The following is a 23,698-nucleotide window of genomic DNA, read 5'->3' as shown; positions in this document are numbered from 1 at the left end:
AGAAAAAGTACTCAGAGACAAAAATGGTCACTTCATAATGATTAAGGGGACACTGAATCAAGAAGACATAACAATCCTTAATATATATGCACCAAACCAAGGAGCACCAAAATATATAAGACAGCTACTTATTGACCTTAAAACAAAAACTAACAAAAATACAATCATACTTGGAGACCTCAATACTCCGCTGACGGCTCTAGATCGGTCATCCAAACAGAGAATCAATAAAGATATAGTGGCCTTGAACGAAATACTAGAACACCTGGATATGATAGACATCTACAGGACACTTCATCCCAAAGCGACAGAGTATACATTTTTCTCTAGTGTACATGGAACATTCTCAAGAATTGACCATATGTTGGGCCACAAAGACAATATCAGCAAATTTAGAAAAATTGAAATTGTACCAAGCATATTTTCTGATCATAAAGCCTTGAAACTAGAATTCAACTGCAAAAAAGAGGGGGAAATACCCACATAAATGTGGAAACTAAACAACATACTTCTAAAAAATGAATGGGTCAAAGAAGAAATAAGCGCAGAGATCAAAAGATATATACAGACAAATGAAAATGAAAATACGACATATCAGAATCTCTGGGATGCAGCAAAAGCAGTAATAAGAGGAAAGTTCATATCACTTCAGGCCTATATGAACAAACAAGAGAGAGCCGAAGTAAACCACTTAACTTCACACCTTAAGGAACTAGAAAAAGAAGAACAAAGACAACCCAAAACCAGCCGAAGAAAGGAGATAATAAAAATCAGAGCAGAAATAAATGAAATAGAGAACAGAAAAACTATAGAAAAAATCAATAAAACAAGGAGCTGGTTCTTTGAAAAGATCAACAAAATTGACAAACCCTTGGCAAGACTCACCAAGGAAAAAAGGCACAGGACTCAAATAAATAAAATCCAAAATGAAAGAGGAGAGATCACCACAGACATCATAGATATACAAAGAATTATGGTAGAATACTATGAAAAATTATATGCCACCAAATACAACAATCTAGAAGAAATGGATAAATTCCTAGAACAATACAACCTTCCTAGACTGAGTCATGAAGAAGCAGAAAGCCTAAACAGACCAATCAGCAGGGCGGAAATAGAAAAAACTATTGAAAACCTCCCCAAAAATAAAAGTCCAGGCCCAGACGGTTATACTAGTGAATTCTATCAAACATTCAAAGAAGACTTGGTTCCTATTCTACTCAAAGTCTTCCAAAAAATTGAAGAAGAAGCAATACCTCCAAACACATTTTATGAGGCCAACATAACCCTCATACCAAAACCTGGCAAGGATGGCACAAAGAAAGAAAACTACAGACCAATATCTCTAATGAATACAGATGCTAAAATTCTAAACAAAATACTGGCAAACCGAATACAACAACATATTAAAAAAATAATACATCATGATCAAGTGGGATTCATCCCAGAATCTCAAGGATGGTTCAACATACGCAAAACGGTTAACGTAATACACCATATCAACAAAACAAAGAACAAAAACCACATGATCTTATCAATAGATGCAGAAAAGGCTTTTGATAAAATACAACACAATTTTATGTTTAAGACTCTCAACAAAATGGGTATAGAAGGAAAATATCTCAACATGATAAAGGCCATATATGATAAACCATCAGCCAACATAATTTTAAACGGCATAAAACTGAGGACTTTCTACCTTAAATCAGGAACAAGACAGGGTTGTCCACTCTCTCCACTCTTATTTAACGTGGTGCTAGAAGTTCTGGCCAGAGCAATCAGACAAGACAAAGAAATAAAAGGCATCCATATCGGAAAAGAAGAAGTAAAAGTATCACTTTTTGCTGATGATATGATCCTATACATCGAAAACCCGAAGGACTCCACAAAAAGATTATTAGAAACAATAAACCAATACAGTAAGGTCGCAGGATACAAAATTAACATACAGAAGTCCATAGCCTTTCTCTATGCCAACAATAAAATATTAGAAAACGAACTCAAAAAAATAATCCCCTTCACGATTGCAACAAAAAAAATAAAATACCTAGGAATAAACATAACAAAGAATGTAAAGGACCTATATAATGAAAATTACAAAGCATTGTTAAGGGAAATCAAAAAAGATACAATGAGATGGAAAAATATTCCTTGTTCTTGGATAGGAAGAATAAATATAATCAAAATGGCCATATTACCCAAAGCAATATACAAATTTAATGCAATTCCCATCAAAATCCCTATGAGATTTTTTAAAGAAATGGAACAAAAAATCATCAGATTTATATGGAACTATAAAAAACCCCGAATAGCCAAAACAATCCTAAGGAAAAAGAATGAAGCTGGGGGCATTACAATACCTGACTTTAAACTATATTATAGGGCCGCAATAATCAAAACAGCATGGTATTGGCAGAAAAATAGACACTCAGACCAATGGAACAGAATAGAAAGCCCAGAAATAAAACCACATATATATGGTCAAATAATCTTTGATAAAGGGGCCAACAACACACAATGGAGAAAAGAAAGCCTCTTCAACAAATGGTGTTGGGAAAACTGGAAAGCCACATGCAAAAGAATGAAACTCAACTACAGCCTGTCCCCGTGTACTAAAATTAATTCAAAATGGATCAAAGACCTAAATATAAGACCTGAAACAATAAAGTACATAGAAGAAGACATAGGTACTAAACTCATGGACCTGGGTTTTAAAGAACATTTTATGAACTTGACTCCAATGGCAAGAGAAGTGAAGGCAAAGATAAATGAATGGGACTACATCAGAATAAAAAGTTTTTGCTCAGCAAGAGAAACTGATATAAAAATAAACAGACAGCCAACTAAATGGGAAATGATATTTTCAAACAACAGCTCAGATAAGGGCCTAATTTCCAAAATTTACAAAGAACTCATAAAACTCAACAACAAACAAACAAACAATCCAATAAAAAAATGGGAAGAGGACATGAATAGACACTTCTCCCAGGAAGAGATACAAATGGCCAACAGATATATGAAAAGATGCTCAGCTTCATTAGTTATTAGGGAAATGCAAATCAAAACTACAATGAGATACCACCTCACCCCTGTTAGATTAGCTATTATCAACAAGACGGGTAATAGCAAATGTTGGAGAGGCTGTGGAGAAAAAGGAACCCTCATTCACTGTTGGTGGGACTGTAAAGTAGTACAACCATTATGGAGGAAAGTATGGTGGTTCCTCACAAAACTGCAAATAGAACTACCTTATGACCCAGCAATCCCTCTACTGGGTATATACCCCAAAACCTCAGAAACATTGATACGGGAAGACACATGTAGCCCCATGTTCATTGCAGCACTGTTCACAGTGGCCAAGACATGGAAACAACCAAAAAGCCCTTCAATAGAAGACTGGATAAAGAAGATGTGGCACATATACACTATGGAATACTACTCAGCCATAAGAAATGATGACATCAGATCATTTACAGCAAAATGGTGGGATCTTGATAACATTATAAGGAGTGAAATAAGTAAATCAGAAAAAAACAAGAACTACATGATTCCATACATTGGTGGAACATAAAAATGAGACTAGGAAACATGGACAAGAGTGTGGTGGTTACCAGGGGTGGGGGGAGGGAGGACAGGGGGAGAGTTAGGGGGAGGGGGAGGGGCACAGAGAACTAGATAGAGGGTGGCGAAGGACAATCTGACTTTGGGCGAGGGGTATGCAACATAATTTAATGACAAAATAACCTAGACATGTTTTCTTTGAATATATGTACCCTGATTTATTAATGTCATCCCATTACCATTAATAAAAATTTATTTAAAAAAAAAAAAAAAAAAAAGAGGGCAGTTTGGAATACACGTATCTATCAGTATGTATATTAAACTAATAGATAATTGAAATGTGTGTGTACACAGCTTTATATAATTGTGTATTAAATAAACTTATTGGCTTATTGTGAAGTGAGGGTGGGGAAGGGGGTGGCAATTTGCAATGCCTGGACACATTTTTTGTTGTCACCACAGTGGAAGTATTAGTGGAATCCAGTCAGTGGAAACAAGCAATCTTGCTGAACACCCTACAATGCATAGCAGAGTCCCTACAACACATTATGATCTGGCCCAAATGTTCATAATGTTGCCAGACAAAATGCTGAAAAGCAGTCAAATTTAAATTTCAGCTAAATAACATATGATCATTTTACTATAAAGAAGATCTAAATGTTTAGATAAACATGCCCCATAAAATATTTCAGACATATTTAACCAGGATTCATGAGTTTTAGTTGCTTAGTCTTGCTAGGTAGAAAGTACCTCATTAGCTCTTTATAAAATCTCTGTGAATTGGAGGTACATGAAATACTCCTAATTTGCAGTTTATAAAATAAGACCTAGAAAGGGTCATTTATTTGTTCAGGACCATAGAGCTAAAGAGTAGAAAAGACTAGGGTTAGAATACAGGAATATTATAATTCATTGACCAATTTTATCATACAAACAGTGACTTTTTAACAAACTCTTATAGCCCTTAATTTATTGATTCAGAAATTTAGCATAAGGGCATGGGTTATGATTAAAGAGAAACCAATGACTAATAACAGACATAAAATTGTTGAACTTGAAATTATGTTATAAGCAGCCTGAGGAGCCACTTATTTATTTTGTTTCTACAGAGAAATTCTCAGTCATCTGATGCTAAGTGCCAGGCTTGTCTAAATAACTCATCAAATAGTTGTTTTTGTAATTGCTTTTGGTGTTTTATTACAAATAAAGACTGAATGCCAAAAACAAACATTATTTTAAAGTCTTTGTATAGTTTGTGATGTTGGGAGCAGAGAGGCTCTGTGCAGGTGCTCCAAGGAGTGCTCTCCTGTCTTTGGGGGCTGGCTAATGGCAACCAAAGCTGAAAGAAGGGGCCCGTGGGCTTGGAAGCTTGCATTAATTTTGACTGAGTTAATTTTCAGTTTAGAAATCTCCCAGGTCACCTGACCAGGTGGTGGCACAATGGATAGAACATTGGACTGGGACTCGGAGGACCCAGGTTCAAAACCCTGAGGTCACTGGCTTGAGCCCAGGCTCATGTGGTTTGAGCACAGCTCACCAACTTGAGCTCAAGTTCTCTGGCTTGAGCAAGGGGTCACTCACTCTGCTTTAGCCATCCCCCCCCCCCCATCAAATCACATATGAGAAAGCAGTCAATGAATAGCTAAGGTGGAGCAATGAAGAATTGATGCTTCTCATCTCTTTCCTTTCCTGTCTGTCTGTCCATATCTGTCTCTGTCACAAAACAAACAAACAAACAAACAAAAAAAAACGAAAAGAAAAATCTTCCAGGTCAATGCTTAATTCTGCTACCTTATTTTTCCCCATGCTTTATTGAGATATAATTGATATATACTGTATAAATCTAGGATGTACATGTAACAATTTGATATGTGTTTATACTGTGAAATAATTACCACAATGAAGTTAGTTAACATCTATCACTTCACATTTATAACTGTTTCTTTTTTTATGAGAATATTTAAGTTCTATTCTCAGGAATTTAAAAAAAATTTTTAATTGATATTAGAGAGAGAAGAGATAGAAGAAAGAGAAAGAGAGGTCAATCAATTTGTTATTCTATTTATTTATCCAATCTTTGGTTGATTCTTGTATGTGACTTGACCGGAGGATTGAACTTTGATATATCGGACAGTACTCTACCCAACTGAATAGCCCGGCTGGGGCAAATCTCAGCAACTTTTAAATATCTAATATAGTACTCCTAACTTTAGTCACATTAAAGCCCCAGAACTTATTAACTTATAACTGAAAGTTTATATCCATTGACTAACATTCCTCATTTCCTCCACCCCCTAATCCCTGGCAACTAAAAATCTGCTCTCTATTTCTATGAATTCAGCATTTTTAGATTTCACATGTCAGTAGTTTCCTTTCTCTGCCTGATTTATTTTACCTAGTATAATGCCTTCAAGATTTATCCATGTTGTCTCAAATAACAGAATTTATTTATTTTTCATGACTGAATATGTATTAATATAAATTTAATATATATAATATATATAATAAATATATAATGTTTTCTTTATTCACTTAACTATTGATGGACAACTAGGTTGCTTCCATGTGTGGCTATTGGGGATAATGTTTCAATTAATATGGTGGTGCAGACATTATTTTGAGATAGTGATTTTATTTCCTTCAGACATATAGCCGGAATGGGATTACTAAATCAGATGGTAGTTCTATTCCTTCACTTTTTGAGGAACCTCCATGCTGTTTTCATGAGTGGCTGTACCAATTTACGTTCCTATAAACTACGTACAAGGGTTTTCTTTTCTCTACGTGCTGGCCAGTACTTGTTATCTCTTGTCATTTTGGTAACAGCCATCCTAATAGATGTGAAGTGAGATCTCATTGTGGTTTTGATTTGTGTTTCCCTGATGATTATTAGTATTATCAAGGGCCTTTTCATTTACCTATGGACCCTCTATGTTTGGAGAAAACTGCCTATTCAAATTCTTTGTTTATTTTTAAATCATATTATTTGTATTTTTGTTATTAATTTATATGAGTTTCTTATATATTTTGTATATTAATCTCTTTAATCAAAGGGGTTAATTAACAACACACCTTAAGTCGCCATAGTAATCTTAAAAAAAACAAAAACAAAAAAAAAACAAAGCCAGAGAGATCTTACCTCCTGATTTTAATCCACATTTTAAAGCAATAGTAATAAAAACTGTGTGTCACTGGCATAAAAACAGACATAATCAATGAAACAGAGACCAGAACCCAGGCATGTATGGTCAACTAAATCTTTGAAGGGGAGTGAAGAATACTCAGTGGGAGAGGATAGTTTTTTTCAATTAATGGTGTAGAAAAAGGTAATTGTGATAGAGGATCAGATGACTGAAAGCAGCTCCAGAAAAGTTTGAGAACTTGCTTCTGGGTGGGAGGAGGTTTGAAGTTGCAGAGAACACTCCTTTCGCTCTACAAGAATTTTCGCCATCAGTGCAGGAAAGCGGACTTCCTCTTTCATCCCCCGGGACGACTCAGCCAGCTGAAGCTGACAGGCACTTCACTAAAGCACAAGAGAAGTCTTACAGCTGAGCAGTCCCTGGCCTTACAAAGAAACGTCCTCCAAATTAGTTATGGTTTCTATTCCTGCAACTCGTGGTATCAAAACCACTTTCTAGAATTGTAAAATACCACCTGAATAAATGGTTTCCCCTACTTTCAAGAAAAAAATGACAATGCTCATATTTGACACTTGTGTGGTGGACTCTTTTGAATGAATAAAATGGAAAGGGGTTGGTGTCATTCTGTTGACAGTGAAAAAACTACACCATGGAGTCAAGCCAGATGTTGGTTCAGCTACTTCTGTACTTGAGATCTGGCTAAAAGAAGATTTTAGAGCCAAGACTCTAATTATAAGACAAAGTTTATTTAGAAAGTCACAGAGGTAGAAGAAGTGAGCCATACTAGAAATAGTTTCAGGAAACAAGTTATAGCGAAAGTAAAGCTCTGGAGCTCAGGGGAGAGATAGAGGTGCCTTGAGAAACAAAAGAAGAAGGAGAGGTTCAGGGGTGCTCTGGAGCAGGGGAGAGAATGCCTAGAAGAAAGAAGGGGTGGAGGCAAGCTTAGGGGTGCTTCACAGAGAAAGCTGCAGGTTCCGCAGTCTTGATATCTGGAAGTCTTACAGGAGGCTCTCAATAGAATAGTCATTAGCTTTCTTAGTGTGTCTCTTCAAAATTGTGGTCTCCATTGATTGGCCAGCTCCAGGGGAGGGATCTTTAGTCACCCAAACTGTTCCTGATGTCAGCCATGGCCTTCACCTAGTTTTTTTGCTTTTTTGGACCTGGAGTTGAAACACAGCTGAGGCCTAGATGTCATCATTAGGAGTTAATGCTTAAGGGAGGTGTCATGCAATAGGTAAAATTACAAGGCCTTGCATGACCTCTGTGCACCTGGCCTCACATTCCTGCTCTGTTCATTCCTAACTGCCTACTTCAATGTCTGATGGAATGTGTGTTATTTCTCAAGTCATAGTTTGTGAATTGTAATTGTGGCTTCCCATTTAATTGTTGTAACAAGGCAGAAAGTTTTTAAAAATTCAAAAACTGTTAATAAAAATACAAATTGTTAAGCAAAAATAAATAAATAAACAAACAGTGTAGGAAAAATTAGATAGTCACATGCAAAATAGTTAAATTGAATTCCTATCTTATACCACTCACTAAAATTAATTCAACATGGATTAAACTTACATGCAAGACTTGAAACCATAAAACTTCTAGAAGAAAACCTAGGGAGAAGCTCTTTGACATTGATCTTGGCAATGACTTTTCGGATATGAAACTGTAGTTAAGAGAGAATTTCCCCCTTCTACCCTTCTTTAGTTCTTATAGGTAGACTAATAAAATTGACACAAAGCTAGATTAACAGAAGGAATAAAAAACAAATGCGTGTACAGGAAAATCCCAATTTGATGTTTAGAATAAAATGGTTCAAAGAAATGATCAAACTAGATACCTTTTATACTTTTTAGACAAACAGTAAATTTTTGAGAAATTGACAGGACAAAGGAAGTTAGTGCTAAGGAGAAAGGAATCTGAGTGAGGATAAGGTTTAAGTAGTAAATTAGTAAAGAACATACAAAGTTTGTTTATACAGGCTTTTTTGACTCTGGATTTAATAACTTTTTTTTTTTAGCTGCTCCTGAATGTGCCCTGACTGGGGAATCAAACCGGCGATCTCTATGCTCCAGGATGACACTCCAACCAACCGAGCCATAGGTCCAGGGCTTAACCTTTACTGATCTTTAGAGAGACAGAGAGGGGAAGGGAAAGAGAAGGGAGGGGGAAGAAAAGTATTTGTTGTTCCATTCAATAGAGCATTTTTTGGTTGCTTCCCATGTGTGCCTTGACTGGGGGATTGAACCTGCAACTGTGTTGTTTCCAGGTGATGCTCTTAACCGACTGAACTCATGGGCCAGGGCCAGGGCCAGGGTTTAACAACTCTTTGATAATATTGTCTCTCAGCCCTTTGGCATAGAAAGGTACCTATCATATGCAGCATTATTTCTTGCATTTAGAGAGACTACAGAAGCTCCTGCTGCTTTTCAAGTGATTTTTAGTTCAAAATTCTCAATATGAGATTGAGGGATATCTTGAGGTGGCCTGCCCCAGCAACACCAAAAGCCCATACTACAAAGGCAAAAATAATCAAGTGAGACTGCATTGAACTAAAGGCTTCTGCACAGCAGAGGAAAGAATCTCCAAAATAAAAAGGCAACCTACAGAACGCTACTTCATTTTTTCATAAGAGATCCTGAGAGATGATATCATGATGAGTTTCATAAAAAAAAAGGTGTGTTTATATGTAGCTATTCACATGACTGAAGCAACAGCTAATGAATATAAGTCTCAAGCTATGAATATTCATTTTCTCATTTTCTGCCTGACAGGAAGATCCTGATTGTCCTGAGGTTTTTTTTTGTTTTGTTTTGTTTTTTCTTTTTGTCTTCCTCCTAAGAAGAGAGACACAGAAGCCATGGCTGGTAATATTTTGTTGTGTCGATGCGGGTATTTTGAGATGAGTTTGGGTTCAGGGACCCTAGAGTTCAAGACCCACAGTGGGTTCTTGGCTTTGCATAGGAAAGAATTTAAATGTAAGCCAGTGCAGAGTTGAAAGTGGAAGTGAGTTTATTACTGAAGCAGTGAGAGATGAGCTACTCCACAGGCAGAGAAGCTTTCCGCTAGCAGAATTTGCTCTTTTTATTGAAGTTCATTTAATCGAGGGGTAGGGTATTTAATTAGGGGAAGAAATGTTTGGAATCTTCCCAGGGAAAGATGCAGAGATTTTTTTTGAAGGAGCTTCAATGGCTGCTTTGTGTCCTATGGGGGCTTTTTGTTTTATATCTTGGAGGCTGGGTATGTTGTTTAGCCTGGTTACCCTTAGGTGAAATTAGTCCTTATGTTAAATTGAGCAGGTGTCTGCCAGTTTTAAGTTATAAATTTAGTGTGTGTGTGTGTGTGTCAGGATGGGGGGGACAAGCTTCTTCTTGACAGCTCCTGTAGATTTTATTGATTGCAACTCTTCTGCTATATACCCTATCTCAGTATCTTTAGGAGATATATTTGGAAGATAAAATTGACTCACATTTTTTTACCAGGTTCTATATAGTTTGTGTGAACAATATTTAACTAGAAAAGAAAAGAAGGAGCCTTCATCCTTGATCAATATTTTTTCAGGTTTTGAGGGGGGAGATCTATAAGTCAGTTGGGTTTTTCTGGTATATAGAAGGAAAAGTAAATGCCAGAAAGGTGTGACCTCATTTTCTGAGATTCTTATGTGGGTCTTCCCTGAATGCTCATATACCCAAATATTATCAAAGTTCAGGCTCTGCTCTGTGTGACAGGAACACCACAGGCTAGTATTCCTAAATAAGAGAAATAAAAATGATAAGAAGTGACCATTATTGAATCTGATTTCCACACACATAATCAAGCACAGATGAAGCTCCTTGTATCCTGCCTGTCACTCACCAAAGCAAAACAAGGAGAACAGTGTAAGTACAACAATGCTTTGACTTAGCTGGATTAGAATTCTGTCTGTGGGCACCCACGAGTTTAGAATGGAAGAGATCCTGAAGACAGTTACTAATCCATTCCTGGGAACATCTAATCTATAAAGAGCGAATATAGAAATAAAGAGTATCCCAGTTATTGAGGTAACAATAATATTTTCTCAGTTGTTTATAAGTCTCAACCTTTCTGTGTTTCCAATAGATAGACTATGTAAGACAAGACAAATATTTGTTAACTCAGTATCTGAAAATACACTTAATGGCTTGCTGGATGACGTCGTAAGTGAAAAAGTGCTAAACCATGAAGAGACTGAAAGAGTAAAAATGAAAAATTATACTAAAGACAAGGCCCGTGAATTGATTGACTTGGTGACTCCCAAAGGGTCCCATGCCAGCCAATTATTTATAGGCTTTATCTGCAAGAGAGATTCCACTCTTGCTTTTATGTTAGGATTTTCCTCAGGTAAGATTCCTCAAATTTGTTTAAGGAATGTTTCAACTTGCCCATGTATCTTGGCACCCAATCTCTGTTTTTTATTCACTTGTCAGATAATAGATGACTCATCAGCTCTAAACTTTCTATCCTTTCACTCTTTGGTTCCCATTCACATCCCATAGTTGAGGCTAACCTGCTTCCTCTGTTCTTCCTCACTCTGTTCCTGCAGAATTCTCCCAGTTCTCTGCTTCTTTCTCACATCTAGACCATGTCTTACTCTTAGTTTGAAGTATCAGTTTATTACAAGATAGTAATTTAATCCTACAGAAAAATTTGGAAATTTTTATTCCAATCTTCCTAAGTAAATAAAAAACAAAAACCTTCATTTTGGTCATTGACAGCAGGCCTTTGTAGTTCATGAAGGCTCTTGAAATAAAATGAAAAGAGTTTTCCCCTCTTCTTTTCTTTACTTACTTGATTTTGACATGTTTTTAAGCCATTTCTATGGCCACATTTTTCCTGCCTCCACCTAAAATAAATAACTTATTTTTTTTCAATAACAATAGACCCAACCTGTCATCTATTCTACAAAATCAAAGTGTCATTCTTTTCTCTGTGTTTATTTTATATTTTTTACAGTGATACATCTTAGAACTATTTCTTATAGTCTTAAACATGTCAGATTTAAATGTTTTTGCTTCAAGAAGGATGCTATTTAAATAGTAATGGTAACAGCGAGGGTAACAGGGTACAAAGTAGAGGACTAAGTAAAATGTCTTTCTGTAACTTGAAAAACTTTATCTTCCCATTTTATTAAGGGCAAAACCCATGATTCTTAACTTGGCACTTATTCTTGTTTTCTAATCCAGCTTCTAACCCACTTTGCACAGCTCTCCATGTTATATTTGGCTCCTTGTAATAGAAGAATGCTCATTTTCTTCTCAAAGACCTCTTATTAAATTGAAACTAAGACCCAGACTCAGTTTGTAAAAGAACTTAGGTCAAAATATAACCTGAATTTCTTAAACTCACCAATTAGTTCATTTATTCTTCCTTCTCAACAGAAACTATGAATAATTCCTGCCAATTATTCTTCTTCACTTTGAGCTTATATAACTTTAAAGTAAAACTCATATGATTTAAGACTCAAGTGAGGAGAAGGTGGCAATTAGAAGTAAAAAAATAAATAATATGCTTGCAGATGTTGATAAAAGCTATACAGAAAAACAAAAGACAGCAATGGAATAGCTTAGAATCGAAGATGACAAACACTACTTGTTAAGTTTATGTTAATGAACAAATGACAAAAGCCAGTCTTACATGAGTCTAGGGAAAGAAAACCACAAATAAGGAGGACAGTAATTGCAAAGGTCTCAAGGCGGCAATGGGGTATTAGAGAAACTCAGAAAGACTGTAGATATTGTGAGCAAGAATAGAATGAAGTTAAAGTTTAGACAGCAACTTGATCATATAGATCAGGGGTCCCCAAACTTTTTATACAGGGGGCCAGTTCACTGTCCCTCAGACCGTTGGAGGGTCGGACTATAAAAAAAAAACTATGAACAAATCCCTATGCACACTACACAAATCTTATTTTGAAGTAAAAAAACAAAATGGAAACAAATACAATATTTAAAATAAAGAACAAGTAAATTTAAATCAACAAACTGACCTGTATTTCAATGGGAACTATGGGCTTGCTTTGGCTAATGAGATGGTCAATGTTCAGTACCATATTTGTCACTGCTAGCCATAATAAGTGATATGACGTGCTTCTGGAGCCATGACACGTGCGTCCCGTGTCACCAGAAGTAGTACTGTAAGTGAGCAATGCTGCACTTTGCGGTACCATCACATAGAGTAGTACTCCAGGAGCACAGGATGCATGTGCTCTCACTGACCACCAATGAAAGAGGTGCCCCATCTGGAAGTGCGGTGGGCCGGATAAATGGCCTCAGGGGGCCGCATGCGGCCCACGGGCTGTAGTTTGGGGACCCCTGATATAGATCCTCAAATGGCATGTTAAAACCACATGGATATTATTTTAACTATGGTGAAAAGTCATTGGAGTGTTTCTTTCAGTGCCAATGTAATTTTCCAGAATGGAAAGTTAATTGTAAGGACAGAGAAATCTCTGACATTTCAAATGTCTCCTCAGAAAAGGTATTGTAAAGCTCTCTGATGATGTCTATGATTGATTTATTTTATTCTGGAGGATGATTATATTGGTATTTTTACAAAATTTTTGTTCTTGAAGGCATTGGGCTAAAGAAAGTACAATGAATGAGCCTCAGAACTGAAAAAAGAGAAAAATGCCAATGTACCTTTATAAAATGCCATTCTGGTCACTATTTGGACAGTAGAATGGAATAAGAGCAGACTGGAATGGTAGTTTTCAGGCTATTTTAGTGATCTATATGGGAGTATGTTGGTGTTGGGAACAGAAAGGTATCAATGGGGATGTGAGAACTAAAGTATAGGATATATTTGGGTGGTAGAGTTAACAAAATAATACACTGATGGAATGGATCTGGGCAATGAAATGGGTATAGGGTAAGGAAAATAGTGGAATCAAGGAAGGCCTCCAGGTTTTCATCATGGGCAAATAAGTGAATAGTGGTATCATTTATTAAAAAGCAGAAACATGAGAGAAAAATAGATTAGAAGAAACTTATTAGACCTCTTTCCTTTTAAACTTCCCTAAATAAGCACATGCATGCAATTCTGCATCTTGGGTAGATCTTATAATTAAATAAGTTTTCCCACATAGCAGCTGTCTCTTTTGCCTGTCCATAATTTCTCTGTAAACAAAATGATGAACAAAATTATAACTTTTACAAGCTGCGCTGTCTTCTTTAAAGTATCCTTCCATCTTTCAAAACAATGAGTGCCCTTTTCTGTAATGGTTTCTAGGGTGACATAGGGCAGGCGGCCCAATATGAGAGTCATTTACCAGATATTATGATCCTAATTATACCATGTGTTTTAAAATTTGTACAGAAGTTCTTGTTAGAAGAACAGAGTCTGCATCCACAGAATCCAAAGGTCAACTAAAGCTTTGTCCTCGTGAAAAATTCCTGGAAATTTGCAAAATGAAGGCTGGAAGGGTAAGAAGATCAATGCAGAAATAGGGGCAAAGTGAAGTGGAAATATCCCTAGATTATCTTTTTCAGTGATGTCTTACGGCACTATAATAACTAATAAATAATTATAAATAGGTAATTTCATTCTACTAAAAGAGTTAGATAAGCATTAATGAGTCGATAATGTTGCAATGCATTATATATAGGGGCTAAAACATGTATACTTATATATACTGTAGAAAAACAATGTCTGTGCAAGAGGCATGAAGGTTTAGTTATAATCAATGTAGACTGAAGTAGCAGGAGAATGGCTTTAATGTTCAAAATATTTGAAATGGATCTTAAATATTAAATAAGTTTTGTTCAAAATATTTGGAGAAAATATTCTAGTGCACTCCACAAAACCATTGAATATGAAAGCCTATAGCTGTTCTTGTTCACTACTCTGGTATTTCACTTTTTAAATCATACCCTAAATCATTTCTCACTGCTTTCTTTCAGAAACTTCATCTCCTATCCATAGTTATAGAGAGTAAAAAAATACTTCTGGCAAAAGTTATCAGACAAACAAATAGCTATCATATCCTTGAGCATATAACTGACTACCTTGTGAATATGAGAAAAAAATTGTAATGCATCTCACTTGTCTTTATTCTGCAGATTTATCCAATAAGAGAGAAGGGGGACCGCACACGTCTGGCCCTCATCATCTGTAACACAGAGTTTGACCAACTCCCAAGGCGTAATGGGTCCAACCATGACATCACTAACATGAAGGGATTGCTTGGGGACCTGGACTACAGTGTGCACGTGGAAGAGAATCTCACAGCCAGTGTAAGCATCTCTCCCCTGGGTAGTACATATAAACCTACATGCCCATATACCTCAAATGACTAGCTTTGTAATTTGGGGCCATTTAACTTCTCTGGACCTTGCTTTCTTAAACTTTAAAAAGTTAAAGGTGGCCCTGGCCGGTTAGCTCAGTGGTAGAGCGTCGGCCTGGCGTGCAGAAGTCCCGGGTTCGATTCCTGGCCAGGGCACACAGGAGAAGCGCCCATCTGCTTCTCCACCCCTCCCCCTCTTCTTCCTCTCTGTCTCTCTCTTCCCCTCCTGCAGCCGAGGCTCCACTGGAGCAAAGATGACCCGGGCGCTGGGGATGGCTCCCCGGTCTCTGCCCCAGGCGCTAGAGTGGCTCTGGTCGCAACAGAGCGATGCCCCTGAGGGGCAGAGCATAGTCCCCGGTGGGCAGAGCGTCGCATGCCGGGTGGATCCCGGTCGGGTGCATGCGGGAGTCTGTCTGACTGTCTCTCCCCGTTTCCGGCTTCAGAAAAATACAGAAAAAAAAAAAAAGTTAAAGGTGGTTTCTATAATTCTTTATGCCTCCTTTGAGTGGTGTATATACATGCACATATAAACACATACATATGTGTGTGCATGTGTATGTATATTTCAGCCACAATGATATTATTATAATTCTAGTGATTTTATTATTATTAAACCAAAAACTGCTCACTTTACTTTATGTAAGAATTACACACACACACATACACATATGTACACATACTTTGTTCCAGAATGTGCTGATGTAGTAAACAGCTAGAGACAGGGATTATTCACAAGGCACTGTAATTATAGAAGACATAGCTGTCAATAGAATTGTGGCAACGCCGGGGTATGTGTGCATGTGGAGTGTTCTGACTGCTCTTTTCTACTACTCTTCAATTTCCTCAAACCTCCTGCTAGGGCCTCCTATTGGCAAAACAAAACTTGTTGACAAGAAAGTTCTACTGGTATATGATCCAGACAGCAGTAAAACAGGCATGATAAGAGCAACAACTGGCTCTATGGATAGCAAGTAAAAATAACCAATACCGCAGAGTGACATCAGGGAGGCAGAGCAGTAGGAAGTGCCAGAAATCCATCACTGCAACAAATGTACTGATAGAAATGGTTTAATAGAACTTTTTTGGAATCCAGAATTTATTGAATATTTAAAGTTTGCAGGGGTCATTTGAGCTAATAAATTGATGCTAGTTTCAGTCAGTTAATTATAAATACAATGATGCCTGCCTATTGCTCACTCCCCAGCTTGTGGCAGGCAGCTGTGGGGACTACCAGCCACATTTATGGTGCCACCTGATGGGTCCAGCATGGGCAATAAGGAACTTCTCCCCAAATAGCAGGGCCCTTTGTCCTGACTGCATTGATGCTCTAGATTGTTCCATGGTGGGCACAGAAGTTGAATACCATTGTTTTAGTTCCCAAAGGTACTTCTTTATGATTTAAAGGAGCTATATCGATTGGTTTCTTTTTGACATTCAAAACAACTGTGAATATTAGAGGATTTAGAAAGCTATTATCTATGCTCAGATATTCAAAAAATATTTGAGATGACCAAGTTTTTTACCTCAGGCTAGTCTCTGACACAGAGATACATAATAATAATAATAGAAATAATAAACAATAAACTGCAAACTCTAAGGTAAGAGGAGAAACAGACTTCTAAAGATATTATAAAATTAAAATATCCCACTTTAACAAGAACTCATAAGGCACACAAAGAAGCAGAAAAGCACAGGTCATTCAAAGGAACAAAATAAAAGAAAAAAACATTATATGAGAAAGTCGAGATGGCAGATTTATTAGACAAAACCTTTAGACAAATAAGTATACTCAAAAAGTTTAAGGAAGACATTGGCAAAAACAAGAATAAGATACATAAACAAAATAAGAATATCAATAAAGAGAAAAATTATGAACAGAAACAAAAAAGCAAGTGAGGAAAATCAATAAAAAATTAATACTTAGTTCTTAAAAAAAATAGAAATCAACAGAAATACTAAACCATTAGCTAAACTGACAAAAAAAAAAAAAAAAAACCAAAGAAAAAAAGATTCGAATAAGTAAAATCACAAATGAAAGTGGGGATATTAATTTACTTTGTACTTATATAGAGATAAATAAGATTTTAAGAGAGTTTGTACTATGAATAATTATTAACACCAACAAATGAATAATTTAGATAAAGTAAACAAATTCTTAAAGCAGAAAACATACTGACAGCTGTTAGAAGGGAAAGAGAAAGGGGTTATGGGGGCTGGGTGAAAAAGATGAAAGGATTAAGCAAAAATAAAATAAAACCCTTATACACAGAGCCAACTATACAGGGATTACAGGAGATAAAGGGGAATGAGGGGCAGCAGAAGAGAATAAAGGGCATAAATGAGGATAGAAGAAGACTTTACTCTTGGGGCTGAAAACACAATACAATATACAGATGATGTGTTACCGAGCTGTATACCTGAAACATACATGATTTTGTTAACCAATGTCACACCAATAAATTCAATAAAGTATTTAAATAAGAAAGGTACAGTCTAATAAAACTAAATCATGAAGGTATAGAAATTCTTAAATAATGTACACTAATAATGAGATTAAAATTCTATCAAAATCCTCACAAAAATAAATATTGGCCTGACCTGTGGTGGTGCAGTGGAAAAAGTGTCGACCTGGAAGGCTGAGGTCACCAATTCAAAACCCTGGACTTGCCTGGTCAAGGCACATATAGGAGTTCGTGCTTCCTGCTCTTCCCCTACCCATCTCTCTCTCTCTGTCTCTCCACTCTAAAATGAATAAATAAATAAATTTAAAAAAATAAATAAATATTGGACCAAATGTCTTCAGTGATAAATTCTAAGAAACATTTAAAGAAAAATTAACATTGCTCTTTCTCAAACTCTTTTTAAAAATTGAAGAATATTAAAAAACAGTTTTTAATATATTCTATAAGGCTAGATTTACTTTGATACTAAAACTAGATAAAGACATCACAGAAAATATATTACAGGGTAAAAATTCTCAACAAAATAATATTGACTGGAATATTAAAAAAGACATTCACTCTGACCAAGTAGGATTTTTTCCAATAATGTAAGGATGTTTCAACATTAGAAAATCAATCAGCATAATACATCACATTAATAGAAGGAAATGGCAAAAAACACATGATAATCTCAACTGATACATAAAATTACCTATGACAAAATCCCAAATTCTTTCATGTTAAAAACTTTCAGAAAAATAAGAATAAAAAAGAAAATTACTCAGCATGTTAAAGGTATTTATAAAAAACTCACAACAAACATCATACTTCATGAAGAAAAGCTAAAATCTTTCCCACTAAGATGAAGAAAACTATTAGGGTAACTGCTTTCACTGCTGCTATTCAACATTATAATAGAAGTTCTTGACAGAGACACTAAAAAACAAACAAACAAATAAATAAATATCCAAATTGTAAGTTAAGAGGTAAAATGATCTCATTCACAGATAATGTAATCTTCATATAGATAATCATACAGAGAATTATCAAGAAATCTATTAGAACTAATAAACAAATTCAGCAAATTTACAGGGTGCAAGATCAACTTACATAAAAATTAGTATGTTTTTTTATAGGTCCATAATCAATATATGAAAATAAAACTGGAAAAGCAATTTTGTTTATAATAGCACTTAAAATAATTATATACTTAGGAATAATTTTTTTAAAAAAGAGGTACACTGAAAATTATAAAACATTTTATGAAAGAAATTAAGAAAGAGCTAAATAAGTGAAAATAGAACTCATTTTCATAATAATCTTGTTAGGATGTCAATATTACCCAAAGTGATTTATAGATGCAACATAACCTCTATCAAAATTCCAACAACCATTTCTTTGTAGTAGAAAAGCCAATCCTCAAATCATATGAAATTTCAAGGAAACTCAAATAGCCAAAGCTATTTTGAAAAAGAATAAAACAGAGGATAATTTATACTGCTTAACTTTGAAATGTAATACAAAGATACAGTAATTAAAATAATATCATACTTGTATAGGGACAGACATATAAATCAATGGAATATAATGGATCATCTAGAAATAAACTCTCATATATATGGTTAATTGATTTTTGACAAAGGTACCAAGACTAGTAAAATGGAATGAACAGTCTTTCAACAAATGGTGCTAGGAAAACTGGATATACATATGCAAATAGATAAAGTTGGACCCTTACCTTACATCAAATATAAAATGAACACAAAATGAATCAAACATCTAAATTTAAGAGTTAAAATGCTAAACTCCTTATAAAAACATTGGAGGACATCTTCATGACATCAGATTTGTAAACAACTTTATGCAATATCACCAAAAGAGCAGGCAATAAAAGAAAAATGTAGATAAAGTGGAGTTCATCAAATTAAGAACTTTTGTGTCTTGAAGAATACAATCAATAAAGTAAAAAGATAATCCATTGAGTGGGACAAAATGGTTATATATCTTATATCTGGTAAGGGACTTATATTCAGAGTAAATAAAGCCTTCTAAAACTCAGCAACAACAAAAATACAAACAACTCAATTCAAAATTAAGCAAAGGACTTGAATAGTCATTTCTCCAAAAACATATACAAATGGCTGATAAGGACATGAAAGATGCTCAATATCATTGGCTATTAGAAAAATTCAAGTAAAAAAAAAATGAGATACCACTCCACACTTACCAAGTAGGCTATTAGAAACACACATAATAACAAATGTTGGCAAGAATGTGGTGAAATTGGTGGTAGTAATGTAAAGTGGTACAGCAGTGTAGAAAAGAGTTTAATAGTTTCTCAAAATGTTATACTACTCTATGGCCATCAATATATACTTTTAGGTATATATCCAAAAGAATTGAGAGCAGGGATTTGAAAAGATATTTGTACACCATTGTTCATAGCAGCATTAATCACAACAGCTAAAAGGTAGAAATGACCCAAAATACCATATACTTAAAATAAAGTATTATTTAGCCATAAAAAGGAATGAAATTTTGATATACGAATGGGGCTTAAATCATATTAATTGAAATATTAGATATAGAAGGACAAATATTATATAACTCCATGTTATATAATCTGATGTGCCTAGAATATGCAAATTCATAGAAAAAGAAATTAGAATAAATCACCCAGGATTGTGAGATGAGGATGAGGAAGAGTAATTATTTAATTGGGGATAGGGAAAATGTTTTCGGGCTCTGGCAATGTAACCCAGTGGGTTAGAGCATTGTCCTGATATGCCAAGGTTGTGTGTTTGATCTCTGATCAGGGCACATGCAAAAATCAACCAATGAATGCATAACTCACAAAAAAATTAATGTTTATCTCTCTATCTTTCTCCCTTCCCTTCCTCCATATTCTCTCTCTAAAAAAATTAATAAATAAATTTTAAAAGTTTTGGAACAGATCATTATAATGTTTATAGAATACTGTGACTGTAATTCATGCCACTGAGTTGTACTTATGAATGGTTAAAATGGTCAGTATTATATTATGTATATTGTGAAATACTTGTCAGAATTATTATAGTAAGTATGACATTTACAATAACAGCAAAATTACTGTGACAATGGCTACTTCTGAACATCTTTTATATATCAGTCACTGTAAAGTACTAGAAAGTAGACATTTATTCTATCTAATCCTCAAAGCATCAGAGGTATAAAGGGTAGGTATCATGATCTGATATTTAAAGCTTTATTCTTTTTCAGGCCATGGAGTCAGTGCTAAAGAAATTTGCCAATCGCCCAGAGCACATGTCCTCAGACAGCACATTCTTGGTGTTCATGTCACATGGCATCCTGGATAGAATGTGTGGGACTCTGCATAGTGATGAAAAACCAGATGTGCTACCTTATGACACCATATTCCAGATTTTTAATAGTCGAAACTGCTGCCATCTTAGGGATAAACCCAAGGTCATTATCATCCAGGCCTGCAGAGGTGGTGAGTTCTGATGGGTCTAAAGGACAGGGTGGTGTGTATCATGCAAGGTATTACTGGATGCTTTATGTCTAGAAAATAATACTGTGCCTTAGGATGGTAAACACACAATATAGTGTACAGATAATGTGTTATAGAATTGGGTACCTAAAACCTAAATAATTTTGTTAACCAGTGTCACCCTTATAAATTCAACAGAAAGGAAAAAGAAGAAAATAACACTATGCCTCACTTTAGTGTAATTATATCAAATATACTTCTTAAATACCCAGCAGTGACAATAGAGAAATTGATATACAAATAAATAAATATAAAAGCCATCTGCTCTTAGTGACCCATAGCAAGTGATGATGATATTAAAGTTAATTCTAAATTATCTTTACATGGAATTATTAAAATTATGGCAGAAAAATGACTTTAATTTCAACTTTTTTTTTTTTTTTGCATTTTTCTGAAATTGGAAACGGGGAGGCAGTCAGACATACTCCCGCATGCGCTTGACGGGGATCCACTCTGCACGCCCACCAGGGGGCGATGCTCTGCCTATCCGGGGCGTCGCTCTGCCACAATCAGAGCCATTCTAGCGCCTGAGGCAGAGGCCACAGAGCCATCCTCAGGGCCCGGGCAAACTTTTGCTCCAATGGAGCCTTGGCTGTGGGAGGGGAAGAGAGAGACAGAGAGGAAGGAGAGGGGGAGGGGTGGAGAAGCAGATGGGCGCTTCTCCTGTGTGCCCTGGCCGGGAATCGAACCCGGACTCCTGCACGCCAGGCCGACGCTCTGCCACTGAGCTAACTGGCCAGGGCCGATTTCAACATTGTTAATCAAAATTTTAGGATCTCTGGCTTGAGAAGTATCTCACACGATAGTGAGGGATTAAAATGCAATACAATGCTAAGTAAGTGAAAGAAGACTGACCCCAAGTTTACATTTTATATAACTCTGTTTACATGGCGTGAGAAAAGCAAAAGCACAGGGACAAAACTAGGTCAATGATTGTTAAGCGTGAAGGATAATAGGTCTCTTTTTTATTGCAGTGGTAGTTATAAACCGTATATATTTATAAAGTAAATTATACATTTTAAAAAAGTAAATTCTATATATATAAATTATACCTCAATTAACCTCATATATATATATATATAATTATATATATATAATTATACCTCAATTATGACTTTGCCTTCTCCCATAAATATTTTACTCTAAAGTTTAATGTAATTAATCAAATAGGGAATGACTTAGAAGGAAAGAAGAGTAATGGGAAAAGATAGGGAAAAATTGTTTTGGAATTCTATGTCTGTTGTTGAGTAGAGCAGATATTTTTTTCCTTGACTATGAATTGTCATTTTACTACTGGTTACTTTACTTAGGAATAGTCAATAGCAGTTTAAAACATCATTACTCTCTCTGATCAATAAGCATGTTCCAAATCCAGATGGCAGTTTCTATTTATTGACATCCTGTTAGATGTAAGCAGAGATGACATTGTGTTAGGTGTATGTATGTATGTGTGTGCGCATGTGTAATTAATTGGAACATAATCATAAGGGCATCTTATTTATTTAATTGTCAAGGATTTTTTAAAATGGATTTAGTAGTGAGTAACATAGCAGGATGTTGTTCCTGCAGCAAATATGGGAGAGCTGTGGGTCAATGATTCTCCAGTGGCCTCAACAGAGAGCTCTGCACAGTCTCCAGAGGACCTGAAGGAGGACAGTGCTCACAAGACCCACGTGGAGAAGGACTTTGTTGCTTTCTACTCCTCAACCCCACGTATGTGTCTTTTATTTGTAAGCAAGACTTTTGGGGGGGATAAGACCTGCCTGTCTTTGTAATTTGGCTCAATATTCCAGGAAAGAACACAGGCTAAAAGTCTTTGGAAGGCGTTTATAAAGAATGAAGAGCCCATTTAAGTTTTTACAGGCTTCTTTGTAGATTCCCATAGTCGTCCAGTCTCCTTCAGATTCTATATATACCCAGATGCTAGTCTTGCATATCTTCTAAGTGATCAATCAGTAGGCATACAAGAGTATTGGTTTAGTGAGCAGTATTGGTTAAGCAAAATAGCATTATTTTTGCTGCTGAAGAATTTTTTTTAAAGGAAGACGTGAATTCCTTTGCAGAAAGTATATTTTCTAGTTTGGAAAATAAAATATGTAGGTATAAAATACTGTTAGAAGATCTTCAAATAATTAGTAGCACTGGGTAAAGTGAGATTGCAACCTAAGGGTAGTAATGAGTATTAGAGAATCAATTCCAATAACCATCATATTTAAGGTAATATAATTTAAAAAAGACAATAAGATAGTAAAGAAAAGAGAATTTTCAGGCCTAAACAAAGGCAGATAGAATTTCTAACATGCTGAAGCTAAAGTTTATTCTTATTTAATATATTTTATTATAACACATGTCTATCAGCTAGATACTATTACTTCATTCACCCAAATAAGGAAACTAAAGCTCATAAAAATTATATCAATTTCCTGAATAAACACTGGTAGTATTCACATATAAATCCAAGTCCATTTGAATATGAAGTTTAGTATATTTTTGCTAATCCAACAAAAACAATAGAGAACCTATATTATTTAGACATTTGGACAATTCCAAAGTCAGAAACGAAGAATTTTGTGCTCAGAAATAGGATACTGGAATACCAGAACACAGCAGTCTTAACAAAGATAGACTCTGTCCATGACTGATCTAGGAATTGAACCAACCAGTGTTAATTAAGAGAAAGCACCCTCCCGGTTACCTTCTGGCTGTCCTGTTA

The 23,698-nt window shown here is 35.5% G+C and overlaps 1 protein-coding gene across 2 annotated transcripts in view; it reads left to right on the top strand.

Annotated features, from left to right (window-relative positions):
• The window catches only part of LOC136388952 (caspase-13-like), a 36,204-nt gene that overhangs the window by 7,472 nt on the left and 5,034 nt on the right, over positions 1-23,698 (top strand). Inside the window, exons 1-6 of one of the 2 annotated variants that reach the window (XM_066360751.1) lie at positions 9,483-9,562; positions 10,794-11,054; positions 14,028-14,134; positions 14,771-14,944; positions 20,694-20,928; positions 22,555-22,698. In XM_066360751.1, coding sequence (XP_066216848.1) covers positions 9,556-9,562; positions 10,794-11,054; positions 14,028-14,134; positions 14,771-14,944; positions 20,694-20,928; positions 22,555-22,698 — 928 coding nt within the window. In that variant the 5' untranslated portion in view covers positions 9,483-9,555. Of the gene's footprint in view, positions 1-9,482; positions 9,563-10,793; positions 11,055-14,027; positions 14,135-14,770; positions 14,945-20,693; positions 20,929-22,554; positions 22,699-23,698 lie in introns of those variants that run through there. The other variant, XM_066360752.1, reaches the window with a different exon arrangement.

This window comes from Saccopteryx leptura, chromosome 1, assembly GCF_036850995.1.
Source record: "Saccopteryx leptura isolate mSacLep1 chromosome 1, mSacLep1_pri_phased_curated, whole genome shotgun sequence".
NCBI classification, from domain to species: Eukaryota; Metazoa; Chordata; class Mammalia; order Chiroptera; family Emballonuridae; genus Saccopteryx; species Saccopteryx leptura.
The sequence above is the reverse complement of the archived record's forward strand: the minus strand, read 5'-3'. Positions and strand labels throughout refer to the sequence as shown.